The sequence below is a fragment of the Pyxicephalus adspersus genome, chromosome 1, assembly GCF_032062135.1.
Source record: "Pyxicephalus adspersus chromosome 1, UCB_Pads_2.0, whole genome shotgun sequence".
In the NCBI taxonomy this organism is placed as follows: domain Eukaryota; kingdom Metazoa; phylum Chordata; class Amphibia; order Anura; family Pyxicephalidae; genus Pyxicephalus; species Pyxicephalus adspersus.
In genome coordinates, this window is record NC_092858.1 from 5,051,547 (window position 1) to 5,068,785 (window position 17,239).

Sequence of the window (17,239 nt, forward strand, 5' to 3'; positions counted from 1 at the left end):
AATTATATGTACTAGTTCCATCATAACTACTAGTTCTATCATAGCTACCAGTTCTATACTATGTACTATTCCTACCATAACTACCGCTCCTACCATTACTACTAGTACTATTAAAAATACTAGTTGTATCATAACTACCAGTCCCATAATACATACCAACCCTACGTAACTACTTGTCCTATCATAAATACCAGTTCTACCGTAGCTACCAGTCCTATCATAACTAATAGTAGTGTCATAACTATCTACAAGTAATAAATTATGTACTAATGCTGTCTACCAGTCCTAACATAATTCACTACCATTCCTATGATAAATACTAATCCTAGCAGAACTACTGATTCTATAATCTGTACTAAGCATCATATTAGGTATCAGTGCTGTCAAAACTACCACTTCTACCTAGTTCTATAATAACTCACCACCTAATTTATGAACTAATCCTATCATAACTACCAGTCTGACCATAACTACTAGTCCTATCAAATGTACTAATTATGTCATAACTACTAGTCCTACCATAACTCACCACCAGTCCTATAATATGTGCTGATCCTGACATATCTACCAGTCCTCTTATAGCTGCTAGTCATTAAATTAATTACCAGTCCTATCATAACTACTAGTCCTAAAATAAGTACTAAACCTACCATAACTATTAGTGCTATCATAACCTACTACCAATTCTATTATAAGTACTACTCCTAACCTTACTATTAGTCCTATCATAACTCATTACCAGTCCCATAATAAGTATTAATGCTACCAGAATTACAAGTACTTTGATATTTTAGCACTATTCCTATACCTACTAATCCTAGCAGAACTACTAGTCCTAGCAGAATTAGTGTAACCTACTACGAGTGCTCCTAGCATTACTACCAGTCCTATACCAACTGCTAGTACTACCATATCTTACTAATAGGCCCATTATATGCACTAGTTCATAATCTACTACCAGACCGAAATTATGTAATAATGCTTTCATAACCACCAGTCCCACTATATGCACTAGTCCTAATATAACTACCAGTCCTATAATAGGCACTACTCCTACTATAACTACTATATGTACAAACCCCAGCATTACCACTAGTCATATAATACCCACTACCAGTTCTTTAATACATACTTAACCTAGAAGAACTACTTCTATCACCATTTACTAGAAGTTCTAAGACTACAACTTCTTATCCTAGTAAAACTAATATCCTTCCAGTGATATAGATACTAATCCTTGTAAAACTACTCGTCCTAGTGAAACTAGTATAACCTTCTTTAAGTCCTATAATAAATACTGCTCTTAGTATAGCTACTAGTCCTATCATAACCCACTACTAATCCTATCTGTTGTACTAAACCTAGCATTACTACTAGTTATTATAATTACAAGTGCTGTCATAATTCACCACCAGTTGTATAAATACTAATCCTATCAAGCCTGCCAGTCCAACTATTACTAATAGTATTATCAGTACTGTCAGAACTTACTACTAGACTCTTATAAGTAGTAATCCTATTATAACTACTAAACATATAATAATTCAATACCAGTCCTAGTACAACTTACTACTAATCTTATACTACCTACCTGTGCTATCATAACTCACTACAAGTTCTACAATAACTAATTGCTAGTCTTTTATTAACTACCAGTCTTACTATAACTCATTACCCATCAATCATACTACTAATACTTTATTACTACTATAATTCACTACTAGTCTTATCATAACTTATTACTTGTGATTTTTCTTAACCAAGGTCCTATCATAACTTACCAGCAGTCCTATATTACCCCCAATCCTACCAAACCTTACTACCAGTCCTATCATTACTACCAATCCAACAATAACTCACTCTTTCTCCTATAAGAACTGCTCATATTTTAACTTCCAAAACTATATTAGCTAACTGGCAGCCCTATCATACTTTTCAGTGCTAAAGTAACTTACTACCGGTCAAATATTACCAACCAGTCCTTATTAACTAGCTGTCTTATCACTGGCATCCTACAATAGCTCCATACCTTTGAATGCCTCCCCGGGTGGATTTACCAGCTTGGCCAATATAAATGGGACTTGTTGGCAATGTTAGAATTGGGTAAAAGCCCATAAGACCGGTGAAAGGGTGACAACTTAACTAAACCTTTCACTATTCTATAGTAACATTACCAGTGTTATAACAATAATCCATCCCCTAGTAAAAACCAACCAGAATACCAGAGATCTCATACTGACTGATGGGAGACTGCACTGTGGTGTATGTCAGACCTATTTAAATGTAATAGTATGCTACCTACTTTGACACTTTGTACCAGGTGATCTATAAATGGGTATTCTCTATATATGTATGAGGAGAGTATACTGGGGGGGTATAATATGTAAAGAGTATTGTATGTAGCACTATATATGTGGTTATTGTATTATTTATTTTCTATATTTAAATTATTACAGATCCACAGGTGGTTAGAACTGCTGGGTGCCATAAAAATAATAAAAAAGGTGAAAGGTATTTTATTCATCGAAAGAGCAGGCAAAGTTGTATTTTGTAGGTGGCTAGAAGCCCCTAATTTGTCACCCAATTTATCAGTAACAGCTGTGTGGTTACTGAAAAGTGCCAGGTGATGTGCCCAGCTCTCATCTCTACATACAAATATTCCAGCTTATCTGTGTAATTCAAAGTGCTTACATATACATTCACTTCAGTCTCTACTCTCCCCTGAGGAAGCCACACATAGAAAGGTGTCGGGAACAGAGACAACCTTATGCCTTGATTATATTCTGAGGTGATTGTACAACAAACTTCTGTGTTAATGCTACTGACAGACTTCATCATATATGTCATCATTCATATGTGTCGGAGTTAATGCTTTTTTAGATACTTCTAAGATCATTCAGAATTCATTTACTGGCGCCTTTACCTGCAGCCGATCTCCTGACAAACTTTCAGCTTCTTTTGCATTACTTTAGGCAAAAATCTTATCAACACAGATCCCATTCTCAGCTCCCACAGACACCCAAATGATAGGAGGAGAGATGAGTCTTCTTTAGGCCTCATACAGACTTCTGATAGATGTCACTAGAAACACTCTTTTGTGATTGTTTCCAGTGACATTTAAATGAACGAGTGCTGTACACCTAATACTATTATGTTCTATGGGGTGAGCAAGCAACCAGACCCAACTGTGCTCTTCTCCATTGGAGTGAACAATGATCATTCCAGATTGGTCATCCATTTATCCGCCATGCTGGAATACTAAAACACAACCGTTTGTGTCGGGTGAGGGTCATTTACAAAGCTTTACTTTTACCTGTTTACTGTTCATAGGAAGATGTCAACAAGTGCACAAGTGCAGATTTATTTTGGGTTCTTTTATTATGAAGGTTTAAACGTACCTTTGCAAAACTGTTAGGGAAGCACTCTGTATTAACTGCTTATCATTTGTCTTCCAGGAATCATGTCTGCTTTGGAAAAACAGCTCCACGTAGGTCGATTGCCCCCGAGGCCACCCATGCCCGGAGGTCTTCAGTCTGGGTCCAAAATGAGAATGGGGTATGTTGTCTTTTTTCTTGCTGCAAGGGAGGTAAATAAAGAAGGTGCAGTTACTTTATTACATTGGTGTATGGTTATGGAGAATGGATTATTAAATTCCTATTTAAAAGAGTCAATAAAATTAAATTCTACATTGTTTATTACCATTCATAGATGTGTGTTAGACAATGCTAAGTAAAATGAACCTAGGCAGAGATAATACAATTTAAGGTGCTTTTCTGGGGAACAGCTTGTTTCCTGTCTGGTAATTCCAGTTTACAATAATCTAATCAAATTGAATAAGGCAGACTTATATTACCAGTAACATTTTGTTTCTTACAGTGTTTTATACATTTTACAGCTCCATTAAATACATGTCACTTCAAAATAAAAACTACGGCTTAAAGGTTTTCAGTTTCAATAATGATGTCTTTATTCTGCAACAAATAACTATAGCTGACATGGCAATCACATGATAGGAAACCACTTTAATTGGTGTTGCGCTTGGGGAGAAGGAACCAGGAGGAGGCGCTATAGGTAGTTTAATGATGGTGTGAGCCATAAGAAGGTCCAAGGAGCAGAGTCTAAGCAACAGCCTGGTTTCCTCCAGAGGTCAGGGTGTTGCACTGCAGGCAGTTACCAGGTTGCGCTTTAGGGCTCACCAGATTGGGCGAGACAATATGCAGTAACGTATCAGCAAACAGAATAGTCAAAGGAGGCTGGTGTTGAGCAAGCAGCAGACAAGGGAAGTCAGGAACAAAGCTAGGGGTCAAGGAGCAGAAATACGGAAAATAGACTCTGGTGACTTGGGCTTCACCGAAGACAGGGGAACACAGGAAGAGACAGGAGGCACGGGTAACACGGGGGGGTCACCAAAGACACGGGAACACAGGAAGGGACAGGAGGCATGGGTGACATGGAGGTCACCACAGACACAGGGTAACACTGAAACAGACAGGGAAATAACAGGCTGGGCGACAAGGGGTTAGCACAGAAGCTGATCAGGGAAAGCACTCAGTTAACTGACAGGTGTAAAGGAAATGCTCAGCAGAGCTGGGGGGCTTGGCAGTACACATTGCTCAAACACTGAGCACTATGTCTGAGCCAGCTTAATAGCCAAGGGCTATAAAGAGCCTATCTTCTGATTTGCCGGCATGAAAGGCGATGCAAATAAAACTTGGAAGAGCAGGCGTGCCCGAGACCAGAACTGCCCACATGTGCAGGATGGAGGCCATTTAGGGAGGAGGAGGTAAGTGTTACCATTGGATTACAGTTATCAGTGGTCAACTAGGATAAGTCAGCGATCGATGGGATTGTAATCCAGCAGCCCATTGAGTTGTCAACTATTATCACTGAAATGGAAAGGGATTGATTTACATATCATTGTCCTGGAATATAATGTTTAGGAATGCTGATAGATTGTGGAAAGGAAGAATTAAATATGTTTTGTATTCAGTGCTCTTTGTTCATATTCTGTTTTTTGTTTTTTTTACATTTCAGGCCTGGAAGAAAAAGGGACTTCTCCCCTGTTCCCTGGAGTCAGTATTTTGAATCCATGGAAGATGTAGTGGTAGAAAGTGAGACTTGGAAAGACATATCCTTTTCTGGAATCTTTATTGTGCGGTATAACATCTTAAGATGAGACCTGTACGGTGTCAGCAAGAAAGCGTGAAACTGCACCTAGGCCTCTTCTCTAACCCTCTGTGGTGTGCTGTGTGGGATGGGATGCAATAAATAGGGAGCAGCAGCACACCGCATATCGCTGTGTGTGTGTGTGTGTGTGTGTGTGTTTTTTTTTTTTTTTTTTTTCATATGTAATTTATTAATCCGTGGTCTTGAAGCTAAAACTTAGTTGTGGATGGGCCTTCAGCATCTTTGCTTACAAAGCGGGACTACTTCTCCTCTATTGCATGGATGATATTGAAGGTATCAGTAGGTGGTTACTGCAAATATTTCATTTGTGAGTAATATGAAAAATATTTAATGCCCTAACATTTTTCGTGGTTGAATCAATACTTTTGGGGGGAAATATTGTATATGGGATGTTCTGATTTTTCCTTTGAATGTATATTGGTATACTGTGAATAGCTATCTTGTACTGGAATCCCATGTGCCATTGTGTTATCGCACCAAAACCTCAGTGTGTCCTTGTTTTAGGATTCCAACTGTGAAGGTGTCTCGGTGTCAGATCCTCAGTGTGTAGTTTTATTTTCTGTCTTGCTGCCTACTCTAATAAACTCCACTTTATTGAAGAGCAATCTTTCTTAGAAGTCTGCTAAGAAACTAAAACTTCTAGCAGTGTCAATCCCCTGTGTTTCTCGCTGTGGTCATTAATTTCTCGTTCTGATGCCATCTGCATCATTATGGTGTCCTGTAGGGGAAAGGAACCAAGGAGCACAGGGCCGGGGGGGATTGACACTTCGAAATTGCAGTCTTTCAGCAGGCTGTGAAAAAAAAATCCCTTACCATGGGCATGGGGTAGGAGCAGCATTTTACAGCAGGAGAGTTAAATACTCTATTTACTCTTTTCTTTTGCAATGTAGTTGTCATGGCTGCCTTAAAGTTTTGAATCACTTTCCGGACCTCCAGATTCTTTCTTAACTTTTGCTTACAGCTTTCGCATTTACAAAAGTGGCTCAGAGGGGCCGGTACTCTTCTTGCTACATGGAGGAGGGCACTCTGCCCTCTCCTGGGCTGTGTTTACGGTAAGTTCCCAAATGAGCAAACACAGAGCCATATATAAAAAATTAGTAAGTTGGTGAGTTGTTTTTTTTTTTTTAATGTTTTATGCTAGAGCCCTGTACACACAAGCCTTCAATGCACTTTGACTGCGTAGATGGTCAATGTGGATTTTTTTTCAATGCTATTTTTGTATGTTATAATCTGTTGTTGAGCTGATGATCTTTCTCTCCCTGCAGACGGCCATTATCAGCCGCATTAAATGCAGAGTTGTGGCACTAGACCAGAGAGGACATGGTATGTATGACATAAAGGGGAGAACCTCTAGTAATTCATGTCGTAGTCCCAGATATACAATGCATGTCATTATTGCTTTAATACGCAGAAAGAAATGCAGTTGCTCTATCACAGGACTGGTTAAGCAGATATATTCTCCCTGTTCCGTTGTTGGGCTTCACCAGCTACAAGCTAAGGCTCCAATGCGAGCGAGATGTACAGCAGTGCATGTAAAAAAACAAATGGTGATATCCATTCATTTTTCATAAATAAAACTTATGAAATGACTAAAACAGAAGTCTTTTTAATGTGACTAGTGATCTGTAGATTCTTAATGATGAACCTCTGACCTCAAACACCATAAACCATATGGTAAGCTGGAAATGAGCAATGCATATGTTTCTTTAATTTGATTTTTTTTCTGCAGGTGAAACAAAAGTTAGAAATCCTGAAGATCTTTCTGCTGAAACCATGGCAAAGTAAGTGTTTAGGCTCCTCTGTAATATACAGCCATTGTTTGGCTCATTGGTTAGCACTCTGGCCTTTGCACTGCTGGGTTCCAGGTTCAAATCTCGGCCAGGACATCTGCATGGAGCTTGCAGGTTCTCCCCGTTTCTGCGTGTGTTTCCTTTCAGGTACCCTGGTTTTCTCCCGCATTCCAAAAACATGCAGTTAGGTTAATTGGCTTCACATTAAAAATTGTCTTTAGATTGGGGTAAAGACATATGACTATAGTAGGCACTTTAGAGTGTGACTATGGACTGCGTAATATGTTGGTGCTACATAAATACTGTTTTAAAAAAATTCCCCTTTTTGTCGAAGTTATTTATTTAGAAAGGGGAGACACTGGTTTCATTCAAACTGCCCCATATATATGCGATGAGATAGTTTCTATGTATGTATTTAGTTTGTATAGTTTCTGGTATTCAATATGTTTCAGTGTAGTCGACTTTTTTTTTCCACTACCCTACCTCCAAACTTCCATTAATGTGGGCCAAGATGCTGTTAATCCCAACATGCCCTTAATTTCAGTTCATCTGGACTTAAATTGTACCAGTTTTTGCCTGTAAAGTAGGGTTACACCACTTCTACAGAGCAGCATTTCATGTTTGTGTACACTATAACAAATATTTTTTTTTTCTTTTTCTTTTTGGAGATGCTAAACAAATCATTTTATTGTTGTCATTTTTGTTTAGGGATATCGGGAATGTGGTGGAAGCTTTGTATGGAGATCTTCCCCCTCCTATCATGCTTATTGGCCACAGCATGGGTGGCGCTATCGCCGTGCACACTGCAGCTGCTAATCACGTGCCAAGTTTGCTGGGACTGTGTATGATTGATGTTGTAGAAGGTGAGCACCAACATCCAGCTATTTTTCCTTGAATGATGATAGAAACTGCAAGGCTATATTGAATTGAAAGCAGCCTTTTTATTACCTGTTTTTTAATTACTTTGCATTTGGTTTTCAGGCACAGCTATGGATGCACTTAATAGTATGCAGAACTTCCTCCGCAGCCGCCCCAAAACCTTTAAATCACTGGAGAATGCCATAGAATGGAGGTTGGTGACCAATATTAGTTCCAGGTTTTATCAATGTACTGCTTTAAAAAAGTGGCTTTAAGTAACCCATGCATTCTTTGATCTCTACATTTAGCATGTAGATATCATAAAACAAAACATCTTTAAAATAATCATTCCTGTGTTTCCTTCTGTAGTGTGAAGAGCGGTCAGATTAGGAATCCAGATTCAGCTCGAGTCTCCATGGCTGGACAGGTCAAGCAGTGAGTATTAAGTTTAAACACCTGCACCCTGGAGTTTTCTGCATTTTACTCATCAGGAGAACCTTTCTGCTCCATAGATGTGAGGAAGACTCCAGTCCTGAGGCACCAAAAGCTATAGTAGAGGGTATAATTGAAGAAGAGGAGGAGGAAGAGGAAGAGAATGAGGGTCATTCCATTAATAAGAGGAAGAAAGAGGATGACACGGAGGTAAGTGACAGTGTGAGATATTTCTTCCTCTCCATTTTTACCACGTTGTGTATGATGCATTAGTAATGCTGGTAGAAGATTTAGACCTATACTAGACCCAGAAGGCAGGTAGCTGAGCTGGTAATTCCAGAGCAAAGCAGTGCACTTGGCTCAGCTCAAGTAAAGCAAATGGTTTAGCTTGGAACTGGATATGCACATTTGATTTGTGCCTAGCCAGGTAACAAAGGACCTGACGTATCGAGCTGCCGGATACATATGTCATTGAGATCTATAGAGAGAGCAGTGAGTGGTAACTTATCATTACCTCCTCAAATAGTTGCCTATTCTGCTTATGTGTTCTTGTGCCAGTTATTTATACACCTATAGTGGTTCCTTCTAAAATGTATTGCATACCATAATCTGTGTTGGATATTCCACACAGACACCTCTGCACTTTGTTCTGTGTGTTATGACTCTGTTCTGGACACTGTCTATGAAAGTGTCATGCTGCCTAAATTTATACCACTGTTATATATTCTCTACCGAATGAACCTCCACTGTATACACTGTCCAATGCATTTTTGCATCTACACATCATTACACTCTTTATATACCATGCTATACAATGTTTACTGCACATTACCTTACTCTATATACTGTGCTATACATTCATGCTGCTACATTCTACACGTCATACTGCTCCACTCCATACTCGGATGATCTTTTCACCCTGTAGTGTACATTTCTTTCCTTAATACACTGTGCTGTACGTAAAAGTTGTTCTTCTTTATGCATGTGCTGTTCATTCAGTACTGCATCGTGTCCCACTCTATAAACTGTGCTGTACATTCTAAACTGCAGGTTGGTTGACTCTATATATTACAACATGACTTCACTGTTAATACTGTGCTGTGCATTCTGTACTGCACACTACGTCATGCTATATACTATGAGGTGCATTCTATACTGCACCATGCTTTACATTCTGTACTGTAGGCCTTCCACTCTATGCACTGTACTGTACAGGCTATACTGCACATAACTTCACTCACTGTGAAGGACACTGTGCTGTGTGTTTAAAACTGCACACTACTTCAATCCTGTGCTGTGTATGTTCTAATTTTTTAGGCTGCTCCCCTTTGTGCAATGTGCAGTACATTGCTTACTGTTAAATGCTTAGGGCTATACCTTGTGTTGTACATTCTGTTCTGTACACTGCTTCACCCTGTGCTTTATATGCTATGCTGCACTTCTCTCAACTTTATACATTGTGCTGTACATCACTTTGTCTTTTACCGCACAATTTGTCACTCCATATACTGCACACTCTTCACTATATACTGTGTTCTAAATTTTATACTGCATACATCTCCACTCTAAGCACTATGCTGTATGTTGTTTTGGCATACCCCCACACAGTTCTGTTATCAGCATATACATATAGTACTTCATGATTCAGGTGTTGTATTGCCTATTTTTTGTAATTAATCTTCATTATTTAGACCAAGAAAGAACGTCCCTATACATGGAGGATCGAACTGTCCAAAACTGAGAAATATTGGGAAGGCTGGTTTCGGGGACTCTCCAACCTTTTCCTTAGCTGTCCAATCCCTAAACAGCTCCTCCTGGCAGGTGAGCCACCCCACACTGTGCATGGTATAGGTCAAATATCAGTTTTGTAATCTGTAACTATTATTTATTTTGTTTACCCCTCTTTAGGAGTTGACAGGCTGGATAAAGACCTCACGATAGGACAGATGCAGGGTGAGACCATTACTCAGTTTTGTAATCTACATCTACAGAGGTTTTAGTTATTTGTCATTGTTCTTTGGAGGTAACAGTAGGTATTTGGGGGTAGTTGAATGCACAGATATAAACTGGCTTGACTGCCAATTGATTCTGGCCATTGACCTTCACCCAAGTTGAAGAAGAAGAGGGGTGAGGTTTTTTTTTTTTTGATAGATATGACAGTATGACCTATCAATATAATCTCAATACATTTGAGTATTTTACAATACTTTTATTAGTGTATTACACATTAGGTGTCAGTATTGTTTTGGTCTGGTGAATAGGTTCAATACATTCCTCCATGTTTTCATTATAGTCCTGCTTACAGCTTCTTGTTTGTTTTCCCTGACAGGAAAGTTCCAGATGCAGGTCCTCCCACAGTGTGGTCATGCTGTACATGAAGATGCCCCGGATAAAGTAAGAAACCAGCAAAATCTTAAATATTTTTGCTCATTTTGCATTCTATTATTTTAAAAATATTTAATCTTAAATAGACAAATGTTTGACACCTAACCATGGGGAGTTTCAGTAAAGGGGACTGTAAATTCTGCAGCAGATAAAGACATTTGGTCAGTTGTGCCTTTCCAACTTTATGGTCACAGATTGGTGAAGGCCCTGGTGTCTGTTACTTTGTGCAAAACCAGTACCATAATGACATGGTTTAACCAGATTAGTGTGAAAGAACTCGAGTGGCCTTACTCTACTCAGAATGAATTGAAATATTAATTGTTAGCAACGTGTTCCCTTTCAAAGTCATCCCACAAATGCTCTTTTGGCTGGATGGTGCTCAGAACTCTGTGGAAAGACTTCCCTGTTATAGCTGTCATCATGGTCATATATTTGAATATGATTTTTCATATTTGGTAATCTGAAATCCCATATGAGCCTGTCCCAAGACACAATTATTCACTGTTGAGTGCTTAGAATAGATAAAGTTATTTCAGACAATTCCTGGAGGTTTGTGCAGGTTACCAGGTATATATCAGTGGCTAGAGAGCAGGTTTGCTTTTTAAATTTGACAAAAAAGTTACATTTTGTGCTGTTTAGGCTTCCTAATTTGGGAAAACTGAGATGGAAAATTACAACTTGTCTCTGACATCTGCTGACAGCACGTTATTGCACCTTTTGGAGTCCTTTTTTTTATAAATTATTTTATTTTTGCAAGGAAGCATAGGCAACAAATAGATTACAACAATACTTTTTTCAGGTACAGTGGTTGGAATTACAAAAATGTAACAAAAGGTCATTTCTAAACTAATACAGTAGATAGTCTATAGAACATTAATAACAATTCTACAATAACTGTAACTCAGAAGTTAACTTTGGATTACATTTGTAGTCTGCTCCCCCAGTGAACCTATTTTACTAATGGAATCACAAGGGGAGTTGTATGTTAGGACATGGTGGTGGTTCCGGGCTTATCCATTTGTGTAGGGTGGCCTTTTTCACTACTAGTGAAATAATGGAAAGGAGTTTACTACAACCCTGATCAATACATGCCACATGTAATGTCAAAGTGCCAAACTCTGCCCGTGCCGGAGTTAGTGTGAAATGGTTTACCAAATTCTGTAGTGGAGTTCCTTTTAAATGCATTGGGTCAAAATAGCGACTAGCAGAATTTTTGAAACCTCTGATGTTGCTGTCCCAAGTTTTTGTATAGTCAGTTGCTTTAAATACCTGTATCCTCCTATAGCATGCATTGGTTTCATATAAGCTGAAGGGAGGAACCACCGATGTGGCCGTTGGCATCATTTAGCGTATTCCTCCTCAGACTTACTGTCCTTTGCTTGGCCCTTTCATTCATTAAATTTACATTTTTTGCAAACATAGGGACTAAGCATTGCATGTTGGTGTAACATTGGGCAGAACCCAAACCTATTAAGGGACTTTTGATCTTTTAACTCCCCCTCCCCAAGAAGCTCTGTAATGTAATGTTTATAGCTGTAATGTTTACATATATACATATTGTAACTATAATATGGTATTTAATGAAAGGGTTTTATGAAATGTTTAATTCGAATGTTAAAGAACAGTGAATGGAATATCCAGGGAAGGTAAAATATATACAGAATAAATTCAACTTCAATGGTGAAATCCCACATTTGGCAAACATATTCCGTTTCCGTACCAGGTCCGTGTTATTTTATGGCACGTTTGTTGATTGCCTATAACAAACCACAAGTAATGTTGAATTCTTTTATGATGTATCTCTTTCTTTTGCAGGTTGCTGAAGCTGTTGCCACTTTCTTGGTCCGACATCGATTTGCAGAGCCAGTTGGGGGTTTTCAATGGTGAGAAAGTGGTACATAAGAGATTTTTAATGAAACAGATTAAACTCCACATAGACCCCTTATTCCTTTGAGTGGGCTGAAACTTCCAGATTTTATTTTTTTTGTCTGTTACAGTTAGATCTCAGCACTCTCTTTAACTCTGTGCAACTGCTTATTGTTTACAGTATAAAAGGCTGCTAGGAGAGGGAACCAGGAGAGCTGTGCTGTTTAATCACTTTTGGAAGGGCGTAGCAGGAATTCTCAACACAGTTCAGGAATTTCTCAACACTAAAATTTATATGTGAACCCAAACTATTTAATTTAATAAGTAAAAGGCAGCCAATTAGCTTTATACAAACTGTATGAAGTTAAGTCAAAGAGGAATAGACTGCAGAGATGGGGACATAATCCTGCCCCTGTACAAAGCATTGGTCAGACCACATCTGGAATATGCCGTCCAGTTTTGGGCACCAGTTCACAGAAAGGACATTGTGGAATTGGAGAGAGTGCAGATTGCCTATAACAAACCACAAGTAATGTTGAATTATTTTATGATGTATCTCTTTCTTTTGCAGGTTGCTGAAGCTGTTGCCACTTTCTTGGTCCGACATCGATTTGCAGAGCCAGTTGGGGGTTTTCAATGGTGAGAAAGTGGTACATAAAAGAGATTTTTAATGAAACAGATTAAACTCCACTTAGACCCCTTATTCCTTTGAGTGGGCTGAAACTTCCTGATTTTATTTTTTTGTCTGGTACAGTTAGATCTCAGCACTCTCTATTCCTGTGCAACTGCTTATTGTTTACAGTATAAAAGGCTGCTAGGGAAGGGAACCAGGAGAGCTGTGCTGTTTAATCACTTTTGGAAGGGCGTAGCAGGAATTCTCAACACAGTTCAGGAATTTCTCAACACTAAAATTATATGTGAACCCAAACAATTTAATTTAATAAGTAAAAGGCAGCCAATTAGCTTTATACAAACTGTATGAAGTTAAGTCAAAGCGGGATAGACTGCAGAGATGGAGACATTGTCCTGCCCCTGCACAAATCATTGGTCAGACCACATCTGGAATATGCAGTCCAGTTTTGGGCACCAGTTCACAGAAAGGACATTGTGGAACTGGAGAGAGTGCAGGGAAGGGCAACTAAACTAATAAAAGGAATGGAGGAGCTCAGCTATGAGGGGAGAGTAGCAGAACTGAATTTATTCTCCCTTGGGAAGATACGTATAAAGGAGGATATGATCACCCTGTATAAATATATAAACGGTCCATATAGAGAACTCTCTTCCCAATTATTCACTTTGAGGTCACTACAAAGAACAAGGGGGCGCCCTTTGCCTTTGAAAGAAAAGGAGTTTAAAGAGGAACATGACTGAAAACGTCAAAAAAAAAATTTACACTTACCTTTAATCCTGCAGGGTAGTCTGATCCATCTGGAGATGTCTTGCATCGGGCCCCGCGTCGTCCTGACATTTGTCCCAGGGCTGGCGCTCCGGGCGCCGCCACCCTCTGCTCTTCTTCCTGGTTCTTCATCCTACATCACCCGACCCAGGCGCGAGATCGGGTGACGTAGTATGAAAAAAAAGTTTTGCCAATCTCACTGTGCATGCGTGAGATCGGCAAATTTTTCTGTTTGAGCGAAAAGGCTCCTGCGCATGCCTGAGATGCTCGGACACACGCAGAAGGAGCACCCAAGAGCCTCCCAGAATGCCTGACGTAGGTATCCCGGGAGGCTTTGCGCTCCTAATTATTCTCGATCACCTAGGGGATCGAGAATTAGGGGGCTGTGCTGCACCGTTTTTTATTTAAAAAAAAAAATAAAAATGAATTTTTACCTTACATAAAAGGGTTGTCTACCTTTTAATGAAATGTGAAATTTCTGAGTTTAGGTACGCTTTAGTCTCTGGATAAGGAAGGGATTCTTCACTGTAAGCTCTGTGAAAATGTGGAATCAGCTCCCTCAGGAAGTAGTTTCAGCAACTACGTTAGTTTGCTTTAAGAAAAAGCTGGATGATTTCTAGAAGCACAGAATATAACTGGGGATTATGGCTTTAAAGTAAAGATAACAGAGACTTCTGATCCAGGGAACATCTGATTGCCTGATGGAATCAGAAAGGATGTTTTTCCCCTGTTGGAGCAAATTGTACTCAGGGTTTTTTTGCCTTCCTCTGGAGGTTTTATATCTGGGATATGTTTATTTCCCTAGTGGTTGAACTTGATGGTTTTATGTCTTTTTTTTTAACATGACCATGTAACTATGTAAGTCTCCCTTCAGTGCTTTGTGCCTGGATATTTCAGCTGCAATTAGGTCTTTAACATCTGTGTAGAGTTTATTTTGTATCACATTACATTGAACTACATATTACAATATTTAGTTTTTGATACTTTTTTAAATCTGCAGCTTTAAAATAATATCTGGTAATCCTGAAATAAAGGTCCATGGTTCAGGTTATTAAATGACAGTGCTCAAGGTCACTTCATTGTACTTCTGCCATAGCAAACTGAGCTTTCCAAATGACTACAAGTTGATGCTGCTCACATTCGGCAGAAATGTCAATTCCATTAAGCCATTCCTAGAGAAAATGTAGACATGAATCATAAGCCTGAGTAAAATGACATTTTACAGAATTGTAAACAGATAAAGTAAGTAAACACTTTGGGGCAGGATCCTCTCCTCCTCCTGTGTCACTGTCTGTCATTTAAATCCTGTTAATAATAAAAATATTTAACACTCAATTTGTGTTTTGTCTTGCAGCGTGTTCCCGACCTGTTAGTGACCTGTGCTGTGTGGCTGTGGGAAACCTTCTGTAAATAACAGCTCCAGAATTACACCTTGATGTTCCTGGTTTATCAAACTTCAGCACAGCCAAGCCAGCACCCTCTGTTGGTACAAGCCAATTAATATCCAGCCGCCATACTCTGTGTCCTCAGTTTACTTCCCTCTGGCTCACCTGTGCAGCCACCGGCCTCTTCCCGTGTAAAGTCACAACATTGGGGGGTTCCCCCACATGGTCAGAGCAGATGGTGTAAAATTGTGACTGAATTATGAGCTGATACTTGTGCCTACCGCAGTCACCACATTTTGGTTGGGAAGAAGGGTACAACTCTGATCAGTACTAGCACAGTATAGATTCATGTGTAATATTTTTTCAGCCTAGTTAGTGGTTCAGCCTTTCGAATGAGCTTTTCATTGTGTAGTAGACATAGTTTGAGAGTGGGAAGAATAGAACAGGTAGGCGCCACCCCTTGTCTTGGCATTATTTTGCAAAAAGCATAAACTCCACCCTTTCTATACAGCTTTCATAATTGAGCTTCCTGTCCTAATACAAAACGAGATAGCAAGGGGATATTGTGTACTAGATAAATAAACACCAAACCAGGTTACAGCAGATTGCAGGCACCATAATGGTTCAGATTTTCTTTTTTTTATGCTATAATAGTAATACAGTGCCACTAAAATCCTATGCAAATACTGAAGCATTTCTGTAGGCTAAAGCACCCCAGTGTCTCAGTTGCTTGAGTAAGTTGTGGCATTTCCAGGGGTTATGATGATGCTGCTGTAGGGTGGTATGGTATCTTTATGTCTACTAATTCCAATTAACTTAAAACTACATTAAAAAAAGCTGCTCATTACTTAAACAACCGTTCTAACGATTTGCAAAGTTTTCTGGTAGTGACAGAGCTTGCCTGCTCCCTTTACCTTCCCACATACTGCTACTGGCCAGTGAGGCGGCCTATCATAATTATGTGGCTCGTAGAAATGAATTGTCAAGCTTATGCATTGTTTAACTCAGAATTTTGTTTTAGATGAGTGGGAAGGAATTGTAGGCAAATAGGGACCCCTGTATTGTGACTTAACCAATCTGGAATCACCCAAACACAAACGGGTGGTTCTTGAGAAGTGCCAGTTGGTGCACCCGGCTATAAAGGGGCTGGGGAGACACTGTTATGGTATTACCTTAAAGCTTTGACTGAGAAAACGGAAGAGTATAGAGGCTCTAGGTGTCCCCACATACTTTCTTGCACTTTGAAGCCTTTTGTAGTGACAAACACAAAGACACCAGTCTCTCATGACTCAGTCAGGCCATCATTCTGTCTTTGGCAAGTGTCGCAGAACACTGGTGCCAAGCATTCCCAACTATCCTACATTTTTAGAACTGGCATATGTTGCAGAGGCAGATGCTGGGTGTAGGCAACCATTGCCAGATATAAGTAAAGTTTAATTTCAGGCAAGGCCCTGTTCCCAATAGTGGTTTGCCATACATTTACAGAAATTGTTTGTTTATCGCAGCTCACGTCACGTATGTCTGTTTACTGCTTACTATGTTCCTTAAAGCACCTCTAAGTGCACCCTACTATCTTATTGCACTGCCATATGTTGGCTGAACACTGTGTTTTCAGTATGCCTGACTTCATGAGGTGCATTGGCAGCACATTTAAATGACCGGGCTGCCCTAAGTCAATATTTGTGTTTTCATGAATGCATTCCACAGGCTTAGTGGAAACAAGCCCCAAAACGTCACCTATGGGTTAGATCTGCATCTCAAAAAAGCTTGTCCTGAATCTTCCACCTGTTTTTTTTTAGCCATTCACGTTGTATCCTCTATTTCCAAGGCTGTCAATCACTAACGATTGTTTCATGCACTTTTAGGCAACAGTTATGGAGAGTCTGCCCCGGTCTTTAGATGTAGAAGAAGCTGAAAGAGGGGGATGACACTACTTTGGT

The 17,239-nt window shown here is 39.4% G+C and overlaps 1 protein-coding gene across 1 annotated transcript in view; it reads left to right on the top strand.

The window, feature by feature from the left end:
- Window positions 1-3,453: 3,453 nt before the first annotated feature.
- Window positions 3,454-17,239, top strand: part of PPME1 (protein phosphatase methylesterase 1) — a gene marked incomplete in the record, with an annotated part of 15,033 nt that continues 1,247 nt past the window's right edge. Inside the window, 14 exon segments of the mRNA XM_072401274.1 lie at window positions 3,454-3,555; window positions 5,035-5,128; window positions 6,147-6,239; window positions 6,453-6,510; window positions 6,917-6,968; window positions 7,686-7,840; window positions 7,959-8,049; window positions 8,205-8,270; window positions 8,348-8,477; window positions 9,959-10,088; window positions 10,176-10,220; window positions 10,597-10,661; window positions 12,468-12,535; window positions 15,269-17,239. Coding sequence (XP_072257375.1) covers window positions 3,461-3,555; window positions 5,035-5,128; window positions 6,147-6,239; window positions 6,453-6,510; window positions 6,917-6,968; window positions 7,686-7,840; window positions 7,959-8,049; window positions 8,205-8,270; window positions 8,348-8,477; window positions 9,959-10,088; window positions 10,176-10,220; window positions 10,597-10,661; window positions 12,468-12,535; window positions 15,269-15,287 — 1,161 coding nt within the window.